This window comes from Vigna angularis, chromosome 4 (genome assembly GCF_016808095.1).
Source record: "Vigna angularis cultivar LongXiaoDou No.4 chromosome 4, ASM1680809v1, whole genome shotgun sequence".
Taxonomy (NCBI): Eukaryota; Viridiplantae; Streptophyta; class Magnoliopsida; order Fabales; family Fabaceae; genus Vigna; species Vigna angularis.
This window is the reverse complement of record NC_068973.1, coordinates 1,046,035-1,059,076: the sequence shown is the minus strand read 5'-3', so window position 1 is coordinate 1,059,076 and position 13,042 is coordinate 1,046,035. Positions and strand designations below refer to the sequence as shown.

The window sequence follows — 13,042 nt, the reverse complement described above, 5'->3', positions numbered from 1 at the left end:
GATTTGATGTTGTCTTATTCTCATGTTATTTCTGATTGTTCTTGTTACCACTTAGAACTTGAAATATTTATTAATCATGCTTATAGTCTAAAAACATTTACAAAGCTTAAGAAGTTCAATTCCATCGTCTTTGAAATGAACATTATTGGTTAACCTATATTGATCCCAACTTTATTCCAAATCCTAAATAATTAAGAAGATAAACTATTACTTATATCCATAGTAAAATGAATCCAACCACTAAAAATAAATCAATAAAATGTTCTTAACGTGGTAACGAATATCAGAATTGGAAAAACTCTCATATAAATAATGATGTTTCATTTTGTATTATTTATTTGCCAACCCTATTAAATATTTTATAATAAAATAATCTCAATTTTATTGCAATAATCTTTATCGTGTCTACAATTAATTAAATTAACTTCAAACATCATATTAATTGAATAAAAAAAATATATTTATTATGAATAAAAATTAAAAAAATTAATTTACTTTAAATAAAATTAAAAACTATTTTGAAATAAAAATATATTTAAATTGAAGTTTTATGACGATTTTAATTTTTAAAAAAGTAATGTTGTTATTTAACTTGATCTTCACTCAGCAGAAGTTGTACTGGCTATGACGATTTTACCTTTCGAAGTCTCTAACCTCCATCCGATTTCATCATGTTTTGTAAAATTAAACCCCTTTAAATAAATTAAAAATAAATTAACTTTGTTTCTTTAATTAACCACCAAAGTCCTAAGTAAAATAAGCTTTATAGAATAAATGACTAAAAATTATATACACGAAATACATTTAAATAAAAAATATATATCAGATTTGACATCAAAATCCACTTATTAGTTTTTGCTATAGATGTCCGAAGAAGAATGAAAAAGAAAAACAAATTGTAATGGATAATCATGTGTAAGAACAAAGTGACGTAGCATTTAGCTTATATTTTCTTTACTTATAACTGTTTTAATCAAATATTATGTTAATCTAAGTATCACTTAGGAGTAGGTTTAATATTTCAACTCGGTAAACGCAATACTACATATTAAATTATTTTTTACAAAAAAAAAAAATTGATAACATAAAGTATTTAAGAGATAAAATCAAAACATTGCGAAAGCAAATTTAGTTTCAAAGTCAAGTTTTACTTGTTTTTATTATCTTAACTCTAGTCATCCTTAAAAATCTTTCAATTTCACTATATTTCATAAATTAAGCATTAACAAATTTAAAAGTTTGTTAGGAAACAATATAAATTTTCTAATGTACTATATTGATATAAATTTTATAATATTACATATTAATAACTGTTTTGATGAGAAATCTTAAAATAATGAATTTATGGCATTTTTATTTTATAAAATATTTAATTTTCTTATATTTATTTAATATATATTTATATTTACATTTACATTTAAATTTTATATATATATATATATATATATATATATATATATATATATATATATATATATATATATATTAACCATGGTTGATCATTGATGAAGATTGATAAGAGACAAAATTATTAGAAACATCATATCCATTACAAAATTTTGTTTGGTTTTTTGTATTGATTGTTTGACTTTCTTTTGTTAAACATTATGTTTTATGGATTATAATAGATTTCGTATATATATATATATATATATATATATATATATATATATATATATATATATATATATATATATATATATATATATATATTCCTTTACTGCGGATTTGTTTAATTTATGGTGATGGATTAAAAATATAGTGGAATGATTTTTTAATAAGAAAGTGTTATTGTGATTGTGATATTTTGTTTAGAATATTTATATTTATATTTATTTGTTCATTTTGGAAATTTTTGTGAATCAATCCAACATGTAATGCATTGGGTTTAAATTTCAATACAATCTTAAGAAGTCTATTCCAACCCAAATTTTAGTGATTAAGAGTACGTGAATATACCTAAAAATGTTGATTGAAAACTCCCATCATACTAAAATCAATATTTTAGAGTAAAATAAAACTGCTTTAGACTAAAAATAGCATTGAAGATTCTAATTAAAATATTTTAAAATCATACATGCACATTTAAATATAAAAGTTCAAAATTTATATTTATTTTGCAAAAAATAGATTTAAAAGCTAATTGATAAGCTATTTTGTGAAAGGTAATTACTATAAACAATTTATAAAATTAAAAAGAAAAGCTATGAAATTATTTCAAGAGATTCATAAAATTACATGATTGTTTTTAATATTACTTTAGTCTAAAACCAATAAAAATCTAATCCAATTTGTTCTTAAATCCTATAAATTTATTTTAACATCTAATATTATAAAAAAACAAAAAGTATTTTATTTTTATATCAAATAACACATTTTATGGAAAAATTTATTGCAAATGGAAGTTAAAGCAAAAAGAAAACTAAGTGAAATTGTATTGTCACACAATCTTAATTAAGTAACTAAGTGAAAACTCCTAAAAACAATAAGAAAACATGACAATCTTATTCTATGAACATATGAACATAAATAAATAGGATATACTTTTTATTAAGTTAAGAACATTACTTAAGAAAAAAAGGTTTTCTTTGCATCAAAGTAAAAAAGTGTAGACAAAAAATTAAGGACTCATTACTTCAGGTTAGGTAAGAACACGTTGACTAACCAATGCACAACTTCACTTCACTTTCTACACTTCAACTTTCCCACACGCTTTGATAAAAAAATAAAAATAAAAAAAAAGAAAAAAGAATGAAAACACGTGTGGGTTCCACTCACCAACGAAGGTGCAAGCCAATTTCCGAAATATAAATTTTGATAAAAAAAACATAAAATTGAAATGGAGAAAGCGCGTCAACTGTGGCAACTGAAGAATTTTGACACAACAAAGGTTGCATATAAAAGGATTACCTAATCCTTCAAACACTTCAGAACCTTCCTGTCTCTTTCTTTTTTCCATTCTATAAACCCAACCCAATCAAAAATCCCTTTTTTATTATTCTTGAATTTTGCTCACTCACTGTCATTCACTCTCAGAAATGGCTCAAGAGGGAGGAAATGAAGCCATACCAAAATTCAAAGAGAGAAGCCCAATCCCAAAAGATTTCGATGAGAAGAGTTACAACCTCAGCGGAAAAATCATGCTTTCTGCCATCGTTCTACTCTTCTTCATCGTCATTTTAATGCTCTGTCTCCACATCTACGCCCGCTGGTACCTCAGACGCGCGCGCCGCCGTCAGCTCCACCGCCACCGCGAGCTCCGCCGAACACAGCTCGTCTTCTACAACGACGCCGGCACCCCCGCCGCGGTCTCCCGCGGCCTCGACGCTGCCGTCCTCGCCTCTCTACCGGTGTTCACGTACGACCCCAAGGCACACCCGGAAAACGCGCCCGAATGCGCGGTTTGTTTGTCTGAGTTCGAACTGGGAGAACCGGGTCGGGTCTTACCGAAGTGTAACCACAGCTTCCACACAGACTGCATCGATATGTGGTTTCACTCGCACGCCACGTGTCCGCTTTGTCGTGCGCCGGTCGAGCGCGCGGCCGAACCGGAGGTTGTTATAACTGTTAGCGAACCGGAATCCGGTTCGGGGGAGAACCTAACCGGTTCTACCTCTTGTCCTTCTTCTTCGGTTGGCTCTAGGAAATCGTCGTTGGTTGGTGTGACCGTTGAGGTGCCTCCGCGGGACGAGAATTTGCGTGACGAGAATACGTCGTCGTTTCGGTCGCCGATGAGTCGCATGTTATCGTTTACGAGGATTCTTAGCAGGGAACGGAGGGGAAACACGTCCCCGTCGTCTAGCGGCGGTGATTGTAGCTCCGCCGCCCAGTCCGAGGCCGAGCGAGTGAGCGAGAGGAGACCCAGTGAGTCTTGACTCGAATGCCGACGTGGCTCTACAAACAAAACCATGTGTAGCGCGTGGTGGTTGGTTTTTGTTGTCGCGTGTGGATTTTAGTGAAGGCGGTGCGTTAAGCGGCGCGTGAGGGTAGGTAGCTGTGACTGGAATGTTGGCGTTGAACATAAATAGGTTTATATTTTTTTCTATTTGTTGCTTACTTTGGAGTTCCTTAAACAATGACAATAGAATACCAAAATTATTTGATAATTCAATGTTTGTATATAGTCGGCAAAGCAGAACAATTTTAAAGATATATTTTCTTTTAATGTGTTATATGAAATTTATTTTATTTTATTTTAATTTTAGTAAAACTTTAATGCTTTAATTGAGTTGATGTTGGACTGATCGACATGAAGCACAATTTGGTATTATAATATTATTTGGAGCAACTTTAAGGATGTAATAATAATTACTTTTGTAATATAACTCTCTTTTTTCTGTTTTTCTAATAATTTTATTCAAATAATTAAAAAATAAAAAATCAAGAGAGACTTCATCAAATTTATATAAAATTATATAGTACACAGATAACAAAAATATGTACTATGAAAAAAAAAGTTAGAAAGTAATTATTAAATTATCCTTATCTTACTCCATCATGAGAATTTAGCATATAAAAGTGACTGTGTTTTGCATTTTTTCTTCATCGAGTTAGAATGTAATGGGAGTTCATCTCTTTCACGTTGTTTTTAACTAAGATTTTGCTATATGTATGCAAATTATTGTCCCTAAATTCAAATCGATGAAGAAAATTATTCAATGTCCTCCAAATCATTATATTGGTACGTGTAAAATTTGTATGGTATGAATAGTCACTTTCTTTAATAGAATGACATTAAATATAAAGAACTCTTTGACAATTTAAAATTAAAAAACATGGTACCACATAACATATCTCGCAACAACCTAAACTAAAACACACTTAGGTGTGTAATATAGAACACCCTTTTCAAAGTAGTAGCAACTTGTTAATTAATAAAATCAAAATTAACTTTATTATCATTTTCTATATTGCTTTTTAATACCATATTTCCTAACATATTGTTTTAATGAGATTTTTCATGTATTAAAAATTTAAGTATGAGGAGGTTGAATATAAATGACGTTGAAAGTAAAAGTCATAATCTTTCAAATAGATTTGTTCGTAAATGATTACTATTAAATCTCTTTAAGACCTTTTAATGGCTTCAACTACCAATAAATTAAAGATTTATTAAATACAAATTCCTACGTAACCGTTTCACTTAAATTCATATAGTTTTTGTTTTTGAACAACTATCTATCTTTTTATTCGAGCTTCCGAAACCATTACTTTTTATGATTTTTTTTTTGTTAAATATGATTTTAACCCAACGTGAAATTAAAATTTGTTACTAATTGACATTTTGGTTTTAAATTTTATACATATAGTCATTTTAATCTAAATACATTAAAAATTTTGTTAATTTATTAAATACATAATTAGATTAAAAGGATTATATACATTCATTTTCAAAATTTAGAGGCTAAACTATTTTTATAAATATAAACAAATTTTAATTTTATATTAGAGTTTAAGAATTAAAAACATATTTAACATTTTTTTATAAAAAACATATTATGTTGTAGATTAATTATAGAAATAGTGAATTTTTCAATTAAAAAATCACAAATAACTTTTTATGAAAATTTTAAAAAAATATATTTTAAGTCCAATTTAAATTTACAAAATTAATTTATAATATAAAATTTGTATTTATTGTAAATATAATTTATCTTGACTTGACATGAGATCTTCAACTTTATATCAAAAATATATACATGAAATTAATTAAATATTAATAAATAATATGGTAGTAATAACAAAGACCTCCACATCTTGAACATTACATATATAACAAACAAAGTGCAACTAAAAGTTAATCTCTTTAATAGTTACTCATTAATGACTGAAATAAATAAATAAATTAATCAAAGAATATATTTGTCAATAATAGTTTGGTAAAAAGATAATATTATTCTTTCCGCAATCATAAGGAAAATTAAATTAAAGGTAGACCATAATGGGTGTTTACTAAAAACTCATACAAAAACAGATTTGTTTAAAATATCACTATATTAGGAATTTAAATTCTCCAGTGAATTTTGGTGTTATCCATTTACTGTACATTCAGTACACTGATTTTGATATATCTAAATTTTTATATTACTCAAAGGATACATCAAAACACCAAGGAAAGCACACACCAAACCAAGAAGTACCCAAACGCTGATCCAAGAGCGCTGATTGGTTCTGCCCACAGCTCTTTATACTGTTACTGAGAATCTCTGGTTTAATTGATCGTGCTGTGCTTCAAAAGCTACAATAACAATTGCCAAGTTCCATTACTTTCTTCTATAGAGAATTTACTGCACAGCAATTGAAACTTATTTCCAGTTTGCAACAAATGCGTATGCAAACAATGTCATATACAATGTTATGGTTAATTAAATAAACCGTGACATTTTATTATATATTTCAGATTCCCGCATGAGAAATTCAAAAGTACTCCCGGAGTATTATTTGTTGTGGTTGAAGATTAGATCTAAATTTAATCCTGCAGTGGTTTCTATATAACATGTTAGATATTTGAATAGTTCTAACTATTGGGCAAGGGCAAAACGTTATTACAATAATAAGAATTTACGGTGTTACATGTGAATATCATTACATCGATGTGTTAATGTCATCAACAATAATAATACAGGCTAAAACTGATGGATGTTAGTATTAAGTGATAAATAAGAGTTACAGAATGACTACTTAACTTCACTAAGCCCAAGACATCTAGCAGATGTCTTGAATCATTTTGGGAGAAGGGTGGAATACGCAGATCTTGCCACTGTCACCCTGCTGAATGTAAATTAACTGGTTCAACATACTGTGATCTACGCCTTCTTTTGGCTTCAGGGGATACCTTTATCGCACTCACCTTTCCAAGCTTTACAGAAAGTTTACAATTTGCTGGTGGTGACACACCAGTAGATCCATTTCTCCTAGAAGATGTGGGAGATTTTTCTCTTTCAAATTTGTTCTTATGTCCTTTTGTAGAGGGTGTTTTTGGAGACTTTGCTCTCTTTTTTGGCAAAGCAAACTGTGCATCCTCCCGTTCCTTACCATGCTTAAGGAGCTTAACATGAAAGGGATTAACAGATGTGTAGCAGACAGATTTCCCATCAATTCCATTTCTTTCTAGAGCTACTTCTCCATTGTTTACCTGAAAATGGTAGAACTTGCATGATGGATTGGAAAAGTAATCCAGTGATAATCTGATAAATTGGACTCTTCAACGTCAAACATCATAACATGAAGTAAAAGTTCAAGAACTGTACTGGATATTGCCAACAAAGGAATTACCAGTTGAAGAAGGGAAGAAAAACTTCGGGCCACGTCATACTTTTCCTGACCCTTGACCAAATCAGAAAAGGACAGGACACGGCTACTGCTTGCTTCAAGGGAGAGCAGAGAGAACTTGTCAAGAATTCTCTCACCATAATCTTGGATATCAAATGGTGGATGTGATTCCTATCATGCCAAAACAGTTCATTCAATTTAAAGAAATAAATAGAGGAAGGCCACCCAAAAGATGAATTCACCTGTTCTTCCAAATTATGTTCAATTCTTTGTTTCCACGTTGAAACCCTAGCAGCCATTTCAGTCTGCTTCTCAGTTTCAGCAATGCTTGCTAGGAGAGCATTCTAGATGAGGAAAAATTATTGTCGGTACTAGTGCAGTGAAAACAGAAACTGAAGAATTTATCATACAGGGCTACAAATCTACAACTCGTTCCTTAAAACTTCTCGGTAAAAACAAACGACTGAGTATAGATACTGTTTAATTGATATTTGACTACATTGGAGTGAATGGTATCTTTCCTCCAAACCATAAAGCATATGCTTATAAGACTTAAATTTCTCTACGGTTTTAGTAAAATAAATTATGACCAGGGCAGGCGAAGGGGGACTGAGACGCCCTTTTTAACATAATTCTAGAATTGATAAATAATTACTTTTATATCCGAACAAGTCATAATGACACTCTTACCAGATGAGAGCGGCAAAGATCTTCCAAACTTGCCTGAGAAAGATCTACGGCTTCATCAACATTGACATCAGCATCATCAAACTCAGGCTGTTAATTCAAGTAGAGATATAAAATTAGTTTCAAATGTCATTAGAATATATAGATAGTCATATTACTAATCTCCTTTCCTAACCTCGTTATTGAAAGGTGCTAGATTTTCTTCCATGAAAGCATTGTCTGGCATATCAAAATCAGGAATTCCACTGTCATGTTCAATGTCATCATTGTCCCCTTCAGTGTTAAATGTTACACCAGTTTCATTCCCCTCGTTAACAAGAGACTGCCTCAGCTGCAATTTTCAAATCACATTTTATATCGTAAAAATTAATATACTGGTAAATAGAGAAACCATGAAAAAGTACCTTCTCATAGAATGGAGCTTGAAAATCCCTTTGTCTTTCATGGGCATTATGTTGCCTCTCCCACAGTTCCACGAGCTCTGGACTGATAGGGCCATGCAATTTTGCAACTGGAAACAAGGAGCTCATAGGAACTGGTTGTCTCACATTAATGTTACTCTTTTTTAAAATTTTCACTGCAGGAACAGCGAAAAGATAAATGCAGATAAGTTACACAGCTAAGGTAAGGCAAGTTGTTGAAAGATTTTGAGGAGTTGGGGGGACCTTTTCTGAATGGCTTCACCCTCAAGTTGCCCTGTTCATGAGGATTTAGAGGTTTCCATGGATCATCATTATCGTCATCTGAATTGTCTGAATCCCTAGATGCCTCACATCCCTGACCCATATCAAATCCATAATTGCAGTCATCAAGACCATCAGAAGCAGGAAAACTGGGCCGGACATTTTCATCATCAAAACCACTATTAAGTTTAGGGGAGCAGTTGGAATTCGCACACTGACTCTTAGCAGCAGATAATCTACGAGCACTTCCACCAGAACGTCCAGGAGAAAGAAAGCTTTTACGACCTGGGGTTCTTCTACTAGCATCATTTCGAGTTTTGGCAGCTTTGGTACCCTCCAAAAACTCATGAACTGCAACAGCATCAGATGTGTCCAATAAGATGAAGTCCTGGTATAGGTCTGTGGTGGACAACTGCAACAAATCATCGTATTATTAGTGAATAAAACTATAAAAAAAACATCATTGTGCAAACAGCTGCAAGCAATTAAGATACCAGAAAAGACTCCAATTCTCCTCCATCACCACCAGCATCCAAGCAGTCACCTTCAAGAACAACTAGATTTGCAGGAGGTTTTATAAAGTGATCCAAATTTACTTCTTTGCCAGTTGTGCCATCCAAGGAATTATTTTCTTCAACTGCATCATAACACAGATGATATAACCATTTGCAAATATTTATACTGAAATGAAACAACAGTTATTATTTTCACACACTTCATGAAATACTGATAGGACTCACAGAAGACAATTTGAGGGAAGGAAGAAGTCCAAGAATTAAGATATTGCGAATAAAATGAATAAATGTCTGATTTTGACAGAGGTCCAAAGCAGAGAGAACCAGGTTCCACCAATAACATGATGACCGAACTTAATTGATGATATTCTGTCCCAGAATCCATTAAGCTAAAAGAATCTTACCATATATAGATTTATAGATTTATAAATGTACATTTTCAACCTTGGTATGCAACAAAACTATTTTGCCGGTAGACTAAATATTGCTACCTAATATTAATAATCATAAGAATAAATCCTTTCTGCCAGGTTCTTATGTGATCATTCAGTCATCTCCATTAAATAGGGTACCTTGGATGCCATCTAAGCCCCAGAATTGATCATTTTCCTCATCAGCAACAGCACGGGAACCCATTTCTTCAGGTTGGACCGATTCCCCATCTTCATGATCTTGCTGTCTGCCCAAAAACACTTAGCGAGATCAAACATTGCTGTTTAATTTTCAAAAGCACAAATAAAAGTCAATCAAAACACACTATTACTTTGCAGTTCACGTCACCTACAATACGCTGTTGGCTTTGTCAATTAGCAGCGCTCCAAAAAGGTTTAATCATTAGGTGAAGACAACACATAATGGGTTTCAATTTTTGTGTTTACAAGAACCAAAATAGATAGGATCATATTACTGACCACATAGTCATAAAGGACAATGCAGTTTCAAGGATGAGTTTTCCCAAAAGCTTAAACTGTAATGTGAAGGTCCACAATTGATTTCATATTCTTTAGCCTAATTGATTTCATAGTGAGGTATAACAGAAACAAAAGATAAAATTACAAACTTTAGTTAGAGGAAATGGATGGGAGGACTGGGGAGAATGAGAAGGCTGAATCCCTTCCTTCCCATCCCTTCCCACCATTGAACCAAACACATGATTAGAGCCCACACACTACTGTTGACAGTGACAGTTCTGACAAAGGTGGATCTACTTCTCAATATCCAAATTTAAATAACAAGAAAACAATGGGTTCTTTAAATGGACACACCAAACAGAGTCAATACATAATGGTGGAGATTTGGATCTCCAATTAATATAAGAGATTTGATGCCAGCTACACACCAAAATCTTAAGACATTATGTTAGTGGGTCTTTCTCCTTATATATTGCTCATCTCATTCATCTCCACCCAATGTGCCATAGACATTGATTGTCCTTTTATAATAAACTATAGAACAGTACCTAACAATCTTCATACATCAAATATTGATCCCAGGCCATCAAATATTGAGTGCAGAGACTTCTCCCATTTTAATTTAACATTATGCTTCACAATTTTAATTGTGCATAATAAACTGTCCAAGTCCGGAACTGAGTACATCAGCCAAACGTTGAGTTCTATTTCTTTCAATTGTTTCCAACCTTCCAATTCTTTAGAAATATCTCAATAAATTGCATCAGACTCAGTGGACTAAAAATAACAATCCAATACACCTATAATATCACTCAACACCTTATCCACTTGGACTTTTGCATGCTTTACCTAATGCACATATACTACAAATACCAGTACCCATTATCTGAGTACTCCTGGCTAGTGGGCACATACCAGATGCACAAAATTTGGGTACCTCACCATTGATGAATCAAATTGAGGTACACAAATTATAGACAAAGAATGATGATATTAAAATTATTATTATTTACACTAATGGTGAACATGGAAATGAAACGAATAAAACTGTTAAAGGGAGATATCATGTATTTCCTCATTTATACATTAAGCCATGAATATAAAAAATTCTATATTCATTTATCCATAGTTGTAACCAACATCCCAAATCATATATTTTAAAGTCTTAAATTAGTATATTCGTGTCCTATATTTCTGAAAAAAAAAAACAGAGTATCCCATAGTTGTAGCCAACATCGTATCCCTATCTTTACGACACTTCATTTAGAAAAAGTGTGCCTAACCACAATTTCAAATTCGACCAACCTAAAACATCAAATGTTGTGCACCTATAGCACATCGCGCGCGAAACTTATTTACCAATTAACCCAAAAACAGAAACCAGATAGAAAAGGAAAGCCACCAAGAAGTAACCGCTGAAGTATTGTAAAGATAGGGAATAAAAACGCAATCGTAACTTTGGCCACAATGTCAAAGATTCAGAGGGTGACCATCATCACAACTGCATATACTCTTTTCGAATTTTCCCATTATTTTAAGGACCACGACAAAGCTGTAAGCGCAAATTTAAAACCTACTCTTCGTTTATTAAAGAAAAAAAGGGAATATTACCATGTAACATAATAAAATGAAAAATGGGTACATAGATACAAAAATCAAATTACACAACAGAAGACAGATAAAGGCTGAAACTTGAACTAAAGAATCAAACCTTTTCTGGGAAAGGAACTCCAAAGCACGCAAGACCAAGGTGTAGAGATACTCCACCTTTCGACTATAGACCTGTATGGAACCCTGAAGCAGTAGAGCAGCTACAATTACCCAGAAACAACTAACTCAGTCGAACACAAATCTTAAACATTAAATGGGAACTTTCAAAAGACCAACGGGTATGATGAACCAAACCTTCGGCAAAGTTCACAGGAATATGTCCTTCTTCCTCGCCGGTGATCTCCCCTGAACAAATTTTCAGCAAATACTCCTCGAGTTTTTTGGCGAGGTCAACTTCCCAATTAGATTCTAGGTCACGCTCCGCGTGAACCGCGTGGAAGCCACCGCCTCCACTCCCCCCGGGTTCCAAGGTACTCTTAGTCATTTTCAGCGGACAAAATCCTCTCGAAAATCATGGTAATATCGAAATTTTCGATGTCAAGAACCTAAAGGAAGAAGAATCTAGGGTTTAAGTTTTCCGGCGAGGACATGGGAAATTCCGAAAACTGAAAATAGGGTTTTGAAATGTCCCAAAAAAACGTTACGGTATTGTCAAGTTCGAACCCGGTGAGTTATGCAGAGAGAGAGAGAGAGGAAGAGAGAGAATCGATAGCGTAGGAGAGAAAGAGAGAGGGAGGGAACGTTTTTTTTTCAAAAATCTTTTGATTTATTTTTCCCGCTCCTGGACAGAAATCAAAGGTAAATTGGGCCGGGTTTACTTGCTTTCCTAAATCTAAGTCGAAATTAAGGACTATTTCTTCATGCACCACCCTTTTTTCTTAATGCATCCCATAAAATTGATAAACGCTAAATTATCCTTGATTAAAATTATAATAAAAGGCTAAAATTTACATCTGCACCTTTTCATTTTTTAATAAATTTTGGATTTTACAACTTCGAAAGTATTTCTATTTCAAAATACATAATGTATTTTCAGATTAAAAAATAGTTTTTAAATTACATAATCTAAAATATATTTTCCAATCTAAAAATACCTTTCGAATTGCAATTAAAAAAATACATTACACAGAATACAAATTGCAAAAGATATTCCGAAAAACAATTTTCTGATTATGCAATTTAGAATTCATTTTTGACATTAAAAAAGTTCCAAAGTATATACTTTAAAAGTCATTTTGTAAGTATTTGATAGTACATAAAACAATATAAGTATGAAAACAAATATGATTCTATGTACACATTATTGTTTATCCAAGCACATGGTTTCAAAGTATACCATGGCAGCTACCACCACACACACTTC

At 32.1% G+C, this 13,042-nt stretch overlaps 2 protein-coding genes across 2 annotated transcripts; one reads left to right on the top strand and one right to left on the bottom strand.

Moving 5' to 3' along the window:
• Positions 1-2,879: 2,879 nt before the first annotated feature.
• On the top strand, positions 2,880-4,165 carry LOC108321083 (RING-H2 finger protein ATL2). Its single transcript, XM_017552727.2, has one exon. It carries the CDS (start codon positions 3,039-3,041, stop codon positions 3,873-3,875), a length of 837 nt encoding a protein of 278 aa, XP_017408216.1. The 5' UTR covers positions 2,880-3,038; the 3' UTR covers positions 3,876-4,165.
• A 1,938-nt stretch (positions 4,166-6,103) lies between these two features.
• Positions 6,104-12,439, bottom strand: LOC108321072 (condensin-2 complex subunit H2). Its single transcript, XM_017552716.2, has 11 exons — positions 11,974-12,439; positions 11,780-11,879; positions 9,730-9,836; positions 9,137-9,279; positions 8,625-9,054; positions 8,364-8,536; positions 8,135-8,290; positions 7,963-8,049; positions 7,515-7,616; positions 7,276-7,443; positions 6,104-7,135 (listed from the first exon to the last, which is right to left on the bottom strand). Exons 1-11 carry the CDS (start codon positions 12,161-12,163, stop codon positions 6,764-6,766), a joined length of 2,028 nt encoding a protein of 675 aa, XP_017408205.1. The 5' UTR covers positions 12,164-12,439; the 3' UTR covers positions 6,104-6,763.
• Between the last annotated feature and the right edge of the window lie 603 nt (positions 12,440-13,042).

Excerpts from the sequence above, each read along its gene's own strand:
- LOC108321083 (XM_017552727.2), top strand. The coding sequence starts at position 3,039 with ATGGCTCAAGAGGGAGGAAATGAAGCCATACCAAAATTCAAAGAGAGA.
- LOC108321072 (XM_017552716.2), bottom strand. The coding sequence starts at position 12,163 with ATGACTAAGAGTACCTTGGAACCCGGGGGGAGTGGAGGCGGTGGCTTC. Across the intron at positions 11,880-11,973 it reads TCCTGTGAACTTTGCCGAAG|CTGCTCTACTGCTTCAGGGT; the intron begins GTTTGGTTCATC and ends GGGTAATTGTAG. Across the intron at positions 7,136-7,275 it reads TTTCTTCCCTTCTTCAACTG|GTAAACAATGGAGAAGTAGC; the intron begins GTAATTCCTTTG and ends TACCATTTTCAG.